At 50.0% G+C, this 14,779-nt stretch overlaps 1 protein-coding gene across 1 annotated transcript; it reads left to right on the plus strand.

The window, feature by feature from the left end:
* The first annotated feature begins 965 nt into the window (after positions 1–965).
* On the plus strand, positions 966–14,341 carry CHST7 (carbohydrate sulfotransferase 7). The gene has a single exon (XM_056329244.1). The coding sequence runs from the start codon at positions 1,136–1,138 to the stop codon at positions 2,531–2,533; it is 1,398 nt and encodes a 465-aa protein (XP_056185219.1). The 5' UTR covers positions 966–1,135; the 3' UTR covers positions 2,534–14,341.
* Positions 14,342–14,779: the final 438 nt, after the last annotated feature.

Genomic DNA, 14,779 nt, shown 5'->3' on the forward strand with positions numbered 1-14,779 from the left:
TCGGGGACATTGCTTTCCTGCCAAACAGATGCCTGGGATCATGGTCCATCACTTTCTGTGAGGAACTTCCAAGGTTAGCCAGGGGCTGGGCATTTTGAGACTATATATTCTAATTTAAACACCTGAAGCCAACCTCTTGTTGGCTCTTCATCCCACGAGAGATTTATTCAGGCAAATCTCAGACATCTAAAAAAACTAGAAGTCTTAAGTCTGAGCCGGTAATGTTATGCTGCCGCTGCAATTAATAACGAGAAGGGTTATCAGAAGGCTATCGAACATCCAAGACAGGTTGAATGTTTCTTCGTGGGCGCCCATTTCTTCCTACCAACTGCAAAGGGTGACCAGCTCAGACGGACACAAAACTTTCAGATTAATAAACTGGAGCAACGAGTCGCGATCGAGATGTCCGTATCCCATCAGCACACACACACACAGACAAAAGCGCGGCTGAGCAATCCCGCCGCTCTCTACAGCGCCAACCTGCAGTATCCCTGAAACTCCCTGCAGATTTTAACAGCTGCCATCCGTCCCAAAATCGCATTCGCGACTCGCTCCGCTACCCCAGCCTGTTCTTTCTCTGGGGACCCGGCAGGCAACCGGGCCGAACGCTCCTCCTCGGCACACGCTCAGCCTGCCGGTACCTGCCCCGGCTAACGCACCTCCCTTGCGGTGCGCCCTTTGCCGGGCGGGGTGAGTCCCGCGGTGCCGAGCGCCCCCCGGCCCTGCCCGAGGGGAGGAGGGGGCCGGGCGGGCAGGAGGAGGGGGCGGGCGAGGGGCGGCCCGGAGCCCCGCGCAGCAGAGCGGCGGCAGCCCGGGCCCCGCCGGCGGCGGCTCTGGGGGCGGCGGCGGGGGCAGGTGCGGGGGCTGCCGCGCCGCGCCGCGAGGAGGAGGAGGCGGCGGCGGCGGAGGAGGAGGCGGAGGAGGAGACGACAGCGACGACGGCGAGGGCTGGGCGGGCGGCGGGGCTGGCGGCCCCGAGCCTGGCCGGCGTGCCCGTGGGCGTGCTCCCGGCGGGGAGGGCCGCCCGCAGCCCACACCCCCCGCCGCCGCCGCTAACTTTGCCTCTTCGCGAAGAGCCGCCATCCGGCAGCCAGAGGGTCGGCGGAGCCCCGGCGGTCCGGAGCCGAGCCCCGCGATGAAGGGCCGCCGGCGGTGGCGGTGGCGGGGCTTCGCCGCCGTGCTGGTGCTGTACACGCTGCTGCTGCTCCTGCTGGTGCCCTACGCGCTGGACTACGGGGCCAGGCGGGGGCGGGCGGACGAGGAGCCGCTGCTGCGGCGCTGCCCCAGCCTGGAGGAGGCGCTGAGCGAGTGGGGCTGGGAGCAACGGCAGCCGCCGCTGGACGAAGAGGAGGAGGACGAGGAGGGCGGCGGCGGCACGGCGGGTAACGGCAGCGCGGCGGCGGCGGCGGGGAAGCGGCACATCTACCTGCACGCCACCTGGCGCACGGGCTCCTCCTTCCTGGGGGAGCTCTTCAACCAGCACCCCGACGTCTTCTACCTCTACGAGCCCATGTGGCACCTGTGGCAGGCCCTCTACCCGGGGGACGCGCTGAGCCTGCAGGGCGCCCTGCGCGACATGCTGCGCGCCCTCTTCCGATGCGACTTCTCCGTCCTGCGCCTCTACGCCGCCCCGCCCGGCCCCCGCGACCCGCTGGCCCCTGCCCCGCCCGCCGCCGCCAACCTCACCACGGCCGGCATCTTCGGCTGGCGGACCAACAAGGTGATCTGCTCGCCGCCGCTCTGCCCCGCCGCCCCGCGGCCCCGTCGGGAGGTCGGCCTCGTCGACGGCGCCGCCTGCGAGGAGACGTGCCCGCCGCGGGCGCTGCGGGAGCTGGAGGCCGAGTGCCGCAAGTACCCGGTGGTGGTCATAAAGGACGTGCGGCTGCTGGAGCTGGGCGCCCTGCTGCCGCTGCTGCGGGAGCCCGGCCTCAACCTGCGGGTGGTGCAGCTCTTCCGCGACCCCCGCGCCGTCCACAACTCCCGCCTGAAGGCCAGGCAGGCGCTGCTGCGGGAGAGCATCCAGGTGCTGCGCAGCCGCCACCGCGCCGAGCCGCGGGGGCCGCCCCGCCAGCAGCAGCAGCAGCTACTGCTGCCGCCCGGGCTGCTGGGCGGGCGGGCGCCGCAGCCGCAGCACCGTGCCGAGTTCTTCCTCGGCGGCGCGCTGGAGGTGATCTGCCAGGCCTGGCTGCGCGACCTGCTGCTGGCCCGCCGCGCCCCGGCCTGGCTCCGCCGCCGCTACACGCAGCTGCGCTACGAGGACCTGGTGCGGGAGCCCCGCGCCCAGCTGCGCCGCCTGCTACGCTTCGCCGGGCTGCCGGTGCCGCCCGCCCTGGAGGCCTTCGTGCTCAACATGACCCGCGGCGCCGCCTACTCCTCCGACCGGCCCTTCCTCATCTCCGCCCGCGACGCGCGGGAGGCCATCCACGCCTGGCGGGAGCGCCTCAGCCGCCAGCAGGTGCGGCAGGTGGAGGCCGCCTGCGGCGAGGCCATGAGCCTCCTCGCCTACCCCCTCAGCGGCGGCGACGCCCGGTAGCGCCGCCGACCCGCGGCCGGCGGGGAGAGCCCGCCGCCGGGTGAGGGTGAGGGCGCGGGCCGGGCGCGGAGCTGCGCCGCGGGCGGGCGGGTGGGCGCCGGGGCTCGGCCCTGCCCCGGCGGGAGGACGGGCGCTGTGGGGCAGAGCCGAGCGCGGCGGTTCGCAGCCGGCGTGGCGGCGGCCTCACGGGCCGGGCGCTGCCGCGGAGGGCGGCCCTGGCGGGAGCGGACCCGCCTCGCCTCAGGCACGGGCAGCGCTGCGGGGCCCGGCCCCCCGTGTCCCCCCGAGGCCTCCCTGGGGGCCGCGGGCACCCCGCGGCGGGGCGAGGGTCGCTCGGGGGTGCCTGTGGGCACGGCGTCGAGCTCGGAGCCCTTCTAGCGGGACAGCACGTGCAGCGCCTGGGGGGTTCTTCGTGAAAACTGCGCCGAAGCTTAAAAATCCCACCGAGGCAGGCTCCCAGCAAGGCACCGGGCGCTGGAAAGGTGTTGCTGTGAGAGCATCGCTGCCGCCGAGCGCTGTGACAGGCTGGGCTCTGCCCTGTCCCTGCTGGAACACCTGCGGGGGGCTTCTGTGAAGGTGGCTGCAGAGGTCAGTGGAGGCCTGGGTGGGCAGGAGGTGCCCTCCGGGCCGCTGGCGCCCTGGGGAAGGGGGTGCCAGCTGCAGGAGGGGGAACCGTGTCTGACTGGCTGCATCCATCGTCCAGAGCCGCAGGGTGAGTGGTTACGCAGAGGCAGTAAGCGTTGGCCGGCTTACGTCTGTCAAAGGTGTTTGCAGCAGAAATGCTGTTCAGAAGAAATCTGTAATTCTTTTTAAAGTAGGATTTTTTTTTTTTTAATATATTGATAGCGTTAGGCAGTGATGCTCCTGTGAGATACAAGTGACTAACATCTTTCTTGGGGACACGCGTAGCAGTGACTGTAACTGGAAGGCGAACGCTCAGTATTTCCATTTTGTTTTCTCAGCCAGATGAGAGAATCACTTTTCTTCCCTTGCTTCCGGGCTGACACATTGTGCTGTGCACAGGGTCCTCCTGGTCACATCCCTTCCGAACAATAACATCCTCTCAGCTGGTAACTCCTGGACAAAAGCAAGCGTTTCCTAAGAGGCTAAGACAAATTAATCGTGACGTTCCAAAATAAAAACTTGTATTTAAAAAAAAAAAAAAAAAAAAAAGAAAACCTTAAGTTTTATTTTAGATTTTAAATGCCGTTTTCCTGTGGATACCCTGCAACTTGTATGAGAAGGGTGTGCATGTGTGTGTGCATGTACAAATACCTTTTCTTTATTTCTTAATTTGGGGATAGAAGGTTCAATTGTAATTTAGGGATGCGGTACTGTAACTGTACTTAGAGACTGCTTTTGAGTCCATTACAGTCTGGCTGTGTTTAAACGTCCCTGCAAGAGTATATAGGGTTATAGGGATGTTTATGTGCAGTCCTCAAATGCAAACTGAGAACATGAACTTCAAATGGAGGATATTCCAGGATCAGGAAGAAAGCAATATTTAGGTATAAAAGTGCTGGAAATAAAGGCAGTTCAAAGACATTCTGTTCTCGTGGAGGAAATGTTTGAACTGCGTTGTAGGTTTTTGTGCTCTGCATATTGTGCTGTAAAACATGTCAGTGAGTTAGGATGAACCTTCATTTATTTAAGCTCTTTTTCTTCCTTGACCCTCCCACAGGACAATGCGTTGGCACACGTTTCTTTTGTTATCTGACAGGAAAATGTAGTCATAAAAATGTTTTTGAGTAAATCTGTCCATTTAACGGCAGCATGCTTCATACAATTCTGCGTCCTTTGGCTTGTGCTTGAAGTAAAAATTACAGGGGCTTGTTCTGTGCTGGAGCAACCTTTCTTATTATCTAAGGGACGTTTCTGTATTCTTTCACAGGCGCTGTGAGACCAAAATTTGTCGCTGGGTGTTCTAGTGGTATTTAATAATTGTATTTGTATAGATGGACAATACCTGTCTTAATGCCTTGATGACCTGCATTGGCTAACCTATTTTGGAAAGCTTTTCTGGGAATACACCCAGCCTGGCTTGCACTGACAGGTTTGGGAAGAAAATAAGACTTTCTTGCATGCCAAAAGATGATACGGTACTTACATTCTTGTGTCAGATGGAGATTGAAATCCAGTGTACCCTGATGATCTTTTTAGCAAGTTGCAGTCACGGATTTGTACAGTGCAACTGTTAAGCATTCACTTCACCTTGACAGGGCGTCTCATCTTGCTGTTTCAGGTGGTAAATGCCTCATAAGAAATTTTTAGAAATCCACGCTTAGTTTCACTTACGCTGGTTCATCATGATGAAGAAAGAAGTGTTACCATCTAGTGTAACTTGATGCTTAACAGCTGGGAGGAAATCCACTAATTGCAAATTATTTAGTATTCTCTGAAGCAGTTTCTGTGTTTGATGTAGATGCGTTTTCTGTATCAAGGCTTCTCTCAACAGAAGTTGCTCACTAACACAATTGCTCTTTATTAGTGATTCAATTTTTTTTCTCATCCCAAGCTGCTCTTGTAGGGTTTTTTTATATACTGTGAAAAGGGCTCTGTTGGGCAATGTGTACAAAATACAGCAAGTGCAATTCGTGGGCTGCATTCAGGGCACCTGAGTTCAGTAGAAGACTCTGCAAAAACAATTCAGAGGGAATTTCCAAAGCTGAAAAAGGAGTAAGTAGCCCAGAGTGGGATCTTAGAGCAGGATGTGCAAGAGCATCTAAGACTGGATGACAGTTGCTTAATGATTGAAATTGTGACATGTGACAGTCACTAGAAGGCTTTCTAGAATTCCCCTGCCTCAGGAGGACAACTAAGGCTCACCAATAAATGCATCCCATTTTTCTCTCCAAGGTGTTTTGGTGGTGTTGGAGAGCGTCGTTTACAGCATATACTTGTTGGCCTTGAAACTCATACCCTGAAGAAAAAAAAATGTACTGTCAAATGTCAGTGTGGTACTTCCCTGAAAAGACAGAACAAGTCTGATTAGGACACCCAGCGTGGAGTTTCACTGGCAGAGGTCTCTGGAAGTAAGCAGAATTTGCTGAAAGCGGGATGTCTGTGGTTAAACTGCATTTTGAGAGCAGCTGGATGTTTATGGCTCGGTCACCAGCTTTTTTACTTTAATTGGGCTCAAGTGAGACTTTGAAGTGAAGTCCCAGTTCTGCTAAACGATGTAGAAAACCGAACCATAATGCATCCTTTAGAACAGAGGATGGCATGATAAGCAAGGGAACAATAAACACATCTTACAGCCAAGCTGGACTTGGCAGGCTTAGAATCGGAGAGCAGGACCAAGCCACGGAGTTTTAGTAGTTCAGGCTGAGATTTGGGAAAAATGCCTAGTTGTGCTACATTACATATAATGAATTAACAACTTTCATGTATTAAGAAGACATAGTAGGAAATGGGAACAAACCCGGCAAATGCTCACAGGACTTATTTCCATTGTCTGTTTTTACTTTTGGTCATCATGTATCTGCCTTAAGGAAGGTAGAAACTTGAGTATTGGAATTGTACGTAAAACGCTGTAATATTTCCACGCTGGGATTGCTGTCTTACAAGATTGTCTGTATTTAAATTGTTGCTTTTGGGGAAACAACTTTTTGACACTTGTAGTGACATACTTGGGAGAAACACTGGAAGTCCAGAAGTCCAGAGCAAAGAAATACTTAGCACCGCCTTCCTTTTCTCCCTAGAATATTACTGGTGGAGTTCTTGTAGATACCTGTGGTACATACATACATATTTCAGATACAACATAAATGGTTTAGTAGCTCCCTCAGCTGCAGTATCTAACAGAAGTGTTAGAATGGTCGTGGAGTTACTTAACAGTTTCACTATTGCATGGGTCATTTTAGCCCTCCCCCCACCCCCCACCTCCATCAGACCGCACATCAAGAGAAGTTCTGAGTTTCTCCATTAAGTTCTCAGTATCGCCACTTTCTGTAAGCCCGATGATAAAAAACCAGTGCAAAATGTCTGGATTTATTATGGTAATACAATTAAGCAACACTTTGGTGAAGAACGAGTTCGTGAAACACTTAAAACAAGCCTGACAGCGCATTCTGTTCCTTTCTTGAACACGAAGAGTTGCTGCTGAGACTCTGATGGTAGCTGAAGTATGGGGACAGTAAGAATGGTGCATGTTATTTCTCAGAATCACCTTGCAATCCATGCAGCACTGGGACTACCTTAGCTGTTATTTTGCCATTCCTATCTAACTTGACACGACACCTGGCACTGCGGAGGAGGAGATGAGAAAAATACGATTGTCAAAGCAAATCTTGCACTAGTAGAAGTTTTCAACACCTCATGGGCAATCTGTGTGTGAGTGAGGGGCTGGGGTCCAGGTTGTCCTTCTCTTGACTGTGGTTTAAAGAAATTAATATTAAATCCAAACTTGTTGAGGTGGTGGGTTTCAATGACTAAGGGACCTGTCACTTGTCGCTGAGACGTACCTTTGGGAGTCTTGGCTCTGGACAACAGGCTGGAAGCTGATTAACGTTTTAGTACTTACAGTCTGTCTGGGTATTGAGTACTGGGGAATTCTTGCTTCCAGCACTGAGGCGTTAAGCTCTGCTGCTGACCTGCAGCGCCTGCAGCGCTATTGCTTGCTGTTGGTAAATGGGAATCGGGTCTTTCCCCAGCATTTCCAAATTTGTTGCCCTGTTTCTAGTTGTCCAGCTTTGCCAAACTTCAGCCATACGTACACAGAAACTTCTTGGGCTTAAGGTTTGAGTCTCTTTGGGGAACGGCAGTCAAAACAATGCATGTTCTTTGGAACCCAGGCGTAGGATGCGGTGCTTTTTTGCCTATGTTCAAATACTCTCAGAGATGTTTCTTTGAAATCATTTGTTGCTTCAGTACCTTGGGACAGGAACTCAGATTTGGGTAGGGGAAACGGCCTCTGTGTAGAGGATGCCCCCGTGTTTTGTTTTTACCTTTGCCTTCTATTCTGATTTGGCCAAATAAGTTTATGTTTGTAAAAAAAAATATAGCATGTGCTCAAGTGGTTTTGGTATGTGTGTTTATCTTTATAGCAAATAAAATCTGCATTGGTTTTATCTGCAGTGAGCATGCTCACACCTCTTTCTTTCCCATAGGAAAGCTCACTGTGGTACAAGACATAACGGCAGTGGGAATCAAAGCCATGTAACTACGGCTGGGGCTGCAGCGCTGGTGCTGAGCAGAGAGGAGTCTGCTGTCCCTGCGCTCCCACCAATGCCTTCTCTAGTCCCTCTTGCCCTTTGCTGCTAGGCCTAAGGAAGACTCCTGAATCCAGTGTTCAGCTTTCCAGTGCTTAATAATGGAAAGGACTGTAGGTGAGAGGGAGAGGACACTGATGATGGATGAGGTAAACACGAGGGGACAGGAGAAAGGAATGCCTTTGAGTCATGAGAAGTAGATGGGCAAAGGGCTTGAGTGTGAGAAGGCTGAGGGACTGGGCTTTCATGAGGAGGGCAGCTGGAAGCTTTAACTGCTTTAATTGGAAAAGGCATCCAGGAGCACGTGGGAGGGAAGGAAGGGACATTGGAAGAGCAAGCTGGGAGATGTAGGGACTAAGAGCGGGGCTGCAGTGGGGCACTGGGAATTGCCCCAAGAGCGTCGTTCCCAGGAGATAGCGGAGGAGAGTTCAGGGGAATGGAGAGCAGGGTGAGGCCGAATCTGAATTGTAGTGGAAAAACTGGTAGCTCTCCAAGTCAGGTCTTGCTTCTTCCCTGCTCCAGTGGCTGTGCAGACCACTGTGCTGGTCCACGGGGCAACAGTGACTTGCCTTCTGCTGTCCCTTTCCCAGCCCGTACAAACACACTTCTGCAAACCAGGCTCCTCCCTTCCCTCTGCATAAGGACTTTATTAACGGCCCCACAGCTCTCCTAGCAGCATCGAGGTGGGAGGCGTGGGAGGAAGTGCTCGTAAAGCTTAAGCTTGTAAAAATGGTCATCCCCTGCCTCCCAATACTGTCAGGCCCAGCTTGTGAGTACAAAAGATGGTGTGAGAGCTGTCTCATCCAGCTGCCTTTGCCTGAGGTGCCTTTGTGGTCCCTTCTGCAGCGGGCATTGCCACCAGCTGCCAGAAAAAGGGGTCTGGAGGAGGCCTTTGTCCATGTCCTTGGTTCAAGTGACAGATGTTTGCACATTGGGTTTAAAAGTCCTGGTTCTAGCAGTGACTTGTGTGTATCACTGACATCTATTGTTTTCAGTATGAGCGTTATTAAAAATTCCGGGAAACCTCTTGTATGTGCACACTGTTACAGAGACATTCGATGTGTGTGCTGCAAAGTCAAGCACTGAAGGAAATCTGCTGCTTCCCCTTCCGTGCTCCTTGACAGTCATATATATATATATCTATCTATATCTATCTCATCTCCCAGGTGGTTAGTTTTTCTCCTCTGCAGCACTTGGTCAGCACACAAGGTTAGACCCAGCTGGGGCAGGAATGGGTTGTGCAACGTGTCTGGCACCAGGAGCATTGCCTGGTCTGTGTCAGGAGTTGGAAAACATAGCAATCCAGTAGGAGACTGAAGGAGGAGAAAGTATGGGGGCAGCGTCTCATGGCTGAGGTATTCAAAAGCTCTCAGAGGAACTGGACTCAGCCCCTGGCGCCAGACTATCTGTGAGATGTTAGGCAAATAAGCTAGCTTTTCTGAACAGGCCAAGGCCGTATCAGGCTCACTGGAGCTGAGTGATGCATTTGGTCTGCCGGAGCTGGCTTTGCAGGACCGCCGTAGAGCAGCAGGCAGCGAGCAGGTGTGCCTGGTCAGGAAGCACCGGTGGCTCAGGGGGTGACCGAACCCTTGAGCGAGCTAGTTGTGAAAAGGGCAAATGTACAGTTCTCTGGGAAAATGACATGTTCTCTGTCCTAGCCACCCAAGTCCCACGAGGATGAATTCAGATTTTTAACAGATAAAGAGAAATGTCGAGTGAAGTAACAGCCCTCTGTCTTGGAGAAGAGCAAGCCGTGTGGCTTATTTAGCCTCAAAGTCAAGGCTGAAAGAGGACAGCGGTGCACGGTGGCGTGAGCAGCACTGTGGGAGAGAGGTAATCAAGCTACGAACAATACTGGCATAAGAACAGATTTTTGTATATGAGCAATGAATCACTTCAGCCTGGAAGGTGGCGGTGTTTTTTTTAACCATGAGAACAGCATGGCAGGAAGGGAGGGAAAAAAGACACTCATTTTAAAAGACGACTCCACTAATTCAGAAATAGAAAGGAACTGATAGGGTAGACAACCCTGTTACAGCACGGTACAAAGCTATGTAGTCCAGGAGCCCCGTGATCCATGGAAAGTTCTGTACAGAGTGCTGAAGTCTCCTGAAAAATCAGCTTTGATGTACAAAAAGACCGGAGCTCCAGTTTAAAGATGCTTTGTACATTTTGGTTCTGCTCTGTGAAAAGGAGGCAATGCTGACCTTCACGGAAATGTTGTAAAATAGTTTGTTATGGAGTACTCTTTCCTAGGGGGAAATCTGGTAATTTTGTCTTTGCCAGTATTTGAATAAAATGTATTAGAGCTGTACAATAAATCAAGAGGAAAACAACCCCCACACCATTAATTCTGTAATTTCTGCCCCGTGTTTGTTTGAGAAGACGGGAGCTGAGGGGAAAGGCAAGGCGGTGTGTGTTTGTGTAAGCAGAAGCTGTGTGGTTGTTCACTTGCGATGGATAGAAATCCTGGCTGTGTAAGCAAGTGTAGGGCGTGGGGCCACACAGCCCTAGCACTACCCTAGCTGTGGTAAAGCAGTCTTTAATGTATTGCCATAGATCTGTGAAATTACTAACTTCTTGTTTATTTATGCACATACACTAAAGAGTACTAGTTTCAGGTGTGCCCTGGATAGCATTTAAAGTGCAGCGAAGATGCAAGTGCACTTGTTAAAATAATAGGAAAGGGCTGTAGGAGACCAGCCTAAGTACAGCAAAAGCCTTTCTGATGGAAGTTGTGGAAATCTTTCCTTGGCTTTTCACGATCATTTCAGCTGTTGCTTGAGCAGGGATCACTTGGGTGAATTGTGTTCCCCATCCCCATCCCCTTCTTTTTTTCTCTTTTTTTCCCCTTAAAACCAGTTTAAGTACAGTTAGTGATACTTAGCTTTATCTCAAATGGAGTTAAAGATGAGAGGATGGGACATTGGTCCCCTGTCCCAAGCTGTTCTTAAGATCATTAAGGACGGAGACTTTATATCCTCCAGTGGTCATTTACTCCATTAAGTCAATACATTCACTGTTAAAAAGTGCTCTCAATCATCCAGTTGAATCATTCTTGATCCAGTTTAAGCCTGTTGCTTCTCTTGCTTGATGCAGCAAACAGCCTGCTACCATTTCTCTGTGCTACCTCGGCCTTATCACAAGCATGTGACTATAGGATTCTCTTTTACGTAACAACAACAACAAACCCCAACTACTCAGCTTTCAAGCCTGTTAGTTTCTAATTCAGGTCTTGGTTTTACAATTCTTGTTTTGATAAAGTGCTTTGGTTCGTTCATCCTTTCATACTCCACCTGACTCAAGCCCCAGTTCTGCCTTAACGCCACTAGAGCAGATAACCATTTAGTCGTAAGTCATTTATATAACCTCAGTTTCTTGCATGAAAAGAGGTGATTTTGCTTACCTGAAAATTGGTCTTGGCAGTTCACAAAGGGGTTTATGTCTAAGATGTGGAAACCAATAGACAGCAGGACCCAGCCTCAAGTTGCTTCTTTCTGATCAAGTGAGTGACAGCTGGTTATACTCTGCAGCAAATGAGGAGTCACTTTAGCATAAATTTCATCTTGCATCTTAAACTGTAAATTGGAAACCATATCTTCCTATTGATTCTCCATAAATTCTTAGTAAAATAGTTCTGTTAGTTGGCTCTTCTAAGAACTTCCAATTAAAGCAGCTACATTCAGACTGGAGGTAACTAGCCGATATTTCTTAGAAATGGGAAAGGAGCAATACAGGTTATATGTAGCTGCCTTGATACTTCTGCACTGGGAAGTGGCCATCCTGCTGCTTTTAGCTCTCTGCTGTAGGTTAGTGTGTTGCTTGTGAACTGGTAACGCTAACCTTGAAGGAAACAGCTAGTCAGCAGTTTTAAGACTGAATAAACTTGGCTTATTTCTAAACTGAGTTTCAAGTTGCTTGGAGCTGTCGAAGCATGTCCGGTCATGCCTGTACCTACAGCTCCACAGATTCTTCCAGGACTAATTCCAGTTCTGAGACACTGAGGTCCCCAGGGCTGCCCCTGGAGCACCCCTCAGTGGGTGGAAGCAGAGTGAAACCCCTTTACTGGCTGCAGAGCAGGTGGGTGATGCCCCATGCCTCATGGCGCAGATCCCACCGTTCTGAAGAGTTAGGCTGTGCCTTCAATGAAGTCTATTTCAAAAATCTTTACTGTTGCAAGGGAGAAAAAGGTCCAGGGATAAGTGGGAGAGAAGTCTCTCGTGATCTGTTACAGAACAGCTGGAATAATTTTGAGCTAGATGTTTAATTAATAAAACTTCTTCATCTTCTAACGATGCTTTGATCTGAAGAATGCAGAAGCAGTATAGGACCCTACAAAATAATTCCTGAGACTTATTTCTGAATGTCTGCAGGGTTTCATCACTGCTCTACTCATGAAACATTTATTTCAATATTGAGTGGTTTTAAACCAGTAAAGGTAAGAACTATCTAGAGAAGGTGGTGGTTACTCCGTAAACTAAACCAGCTGTAGTACTAGAAGCATCTAACTGTGAGCAGTAATCTGAATACCTGTAATACCCTAAGTGCAACTAATACAGAGCAAAGTTTACATCCTTTGGACAGTCAGGTTTTGGAATAACTGCCAAAACGTAAAATAAGGCTGATCATTGTGATCAAGTGTTTTTATATGTGCACAGTATTGTTCTCCAAATAAAGTGTGAACTTCTACAAGAAAAGAATGCACATCCACCTTTGTGAATTTTCTTGGATAAAGGCCCAGGACAGACCACCTCCCTGGTGGTCTTTCAGCTTTTTTTTTTTTCCTTATTGCTGCTTCTGCCCCATGCAGATATACCATCTTTATTGAAGTATGCAACTATTGATAGCTTTTAGTAACCTGAGGGTAGTTTTCTTTACATTTGCCCATAACATTGCAACAGTTAATTCCTTCCCAGTGAGGAGAGAACTACAGAAGTTTGATGGTATTCCCCTTCTCCTCCCTTTCTAAATACCAATAACCAGGGTAAATCATGTCTTGTCCTGTTTATTTTTCCAGTGGGGTTTTACCAACACGTCTTGCACCTGAGGAGACTTCCTTCCATGGTTCATTAGACTAAACTGCACTTACGCACCCCTGGCTCCCCTCCCTTTCGCTGCCTTAAACTGCTCAGCACTGCTGCTTCTCTGGGGTCTAACCCCAAACTCCTGCTGCTGCCTGAAAAGCCCAGCTGTGCTGGGTTTGGCTGCTTCATTTTGTTCATAGTAGCTGGTATGGGGCTACGTTTTGGATCTGTGCCAGAAACACTGTTGATAACACAGGGATGTTTCAGCTATGGCCAAGCAGTGCTCACACAGGGTCAGTGCCTTTTCTGCTCCTCGCCACACCAGCGAGGAGGCTGGGGGTGCACAAGGAGGTGGGAGGGGGCACAGCTGGGACAGGTGACCCCAGCTGAACCAAGGGATATCCCATACCTTAAGACATCCCGCTCAGCATATGAAGCTGGGGGAAGAAAAAGAACAAGGGGGAACGCTCAGAGCAATGGCGTTTGTCTTCCCAAGTCACTGTTACGTGTGATGGAGCTCAGCCTTCCTGGGGATGGCTGAACACCAGCCTGCCGATGGGAGGTGAATGAATTCCGTGGTTTGCTTGGCTTGTGCGCGCAGCTTTTGCTTTATCTATTAAACTTTGTTTCAACCCAAAAGTGAGTTTTCTCACTTTTCCCCTTCTGATTCTCTTCCCAGTGCCACTGTGGGGGGAAGCGAGTGAGTGGCTGGGTGGTGCTTAGTTGCCGGCTGGGGTTAAACCACAACACCGCCCCACAGGTCCATACAGTTGAAATCCCACTCTTTGGATAACCCAGCCAGCACTTGGTTTCTGAAGGTCAAGGTAAATGAGGACACGGGTGGGAGCGGGCAGCTGGAGCTCCACAGCCACATCCAGCCCCGCGGTGGCTGTGGAGCCTCCAGGAGGAGGCTGCCTCTGGCACAGCAGAGCACACCAGGCAAGCTCAGCCTCCTGCCAAGCACAACTCTTGTTTGCTCTTTTAAAACCCACTCGCCACACAAGACAAACACGCCAGTATAATCAGTATAATAGGACAGAAACAATTTCCTGTACAGGATGGCTAGCAGACAGTGAGGGGTGGGGCATGGTTAAGCATGGAGAAGAGCTCTCTCCTCATTGTAACAAAACAACTGAAAGCACTGCTGGAAAAATGAGGTTGGATTTTCTAGAGAAAGACAAGTACATTTCAGTACTGGGGTTGGTACTGAAATTTCACACCATAAACCAAGTTTCTGGCTGTAGGTGGGGCATGTGTTTAATTACTCATAATTTCTAGAATAAAGCCTGTTTTCAAGATAGCTGTAGTCTTACCTTAGGTTATGATTACTTGTTTCAGAATGTATGTAATTATTTAATATTTAAATACTATTTCTTGTCCTATAACAAGAGAACAGACTTGGTTTTGTTTAAGATTTTTAATAGAGATGGATTTGATAGTTTTATTTCATTAATCAGATGGCTCAGAACACATAGTGTATTTAGAAAAAGTCACATTCTTTAGGCATTATGCTACACAACACTGAATGTAAGCTGTCACTTTTTTTTTCTTAAAAAAAAAAAGGAAATAGAAAATGGGTCCTAACTTCAAAACCATACATGACTTACGTTGCTTAAGTGCTTACAGAAACCACTTTGTCTTGGAGCATGGATTAGTTTAGCAGGAATAGCTTTTACTTCGTGAACCCATTCTTGGTTAGGGAAAACAGAAGGTAAATGGATTAACAAAGTTCAGTTGCTTTGAGAATATTGAGCTCGGTCCTGTCATTGCTGTGTTAACGCTAGAAGAGAAGCTATGTCAGATTGATAAACACCTCAATATCCTTTATTGGTTATATTTAAGAATACATAGAATGGCTGGGGGAAAGAAAATATGCAGAGTGTCTGTAGCTCTTCAAGCACAGTTTAATTCTGATCACCATCTCCTATCCGTATTTTGACTCCTCCCTTGTTTGACACAGTTCAAATATTCAGCAGTTAGCGTACTGATGGCTTACCGAATACCCTTAAAAA

The sequence above is a fragment of the Falco biarmicus genome, chromosome 2 (genome assembly GCF_023638135.1).
Source record: "Falco biarmicus isolate bFalBia1 chromosome 2, bFalBia1.pri, whole genome shotgun sequence".
In the NCBI taxonomy this organism is placed as follows: Eukaryota; Metazoa; Chordata; class Aves; order Falconiformes; family Falconidae; genus Falco; species Falco biarmicus.

Coding starts and splice junctions, on each gene's coding strand:
- CHST7 (XM_056329244.1), top strand. CDS start 1,136: ATGAAGGGCCGCCGGCGGTGGCGGTGGCGGGGCTTCGCCGCCGTGCTG.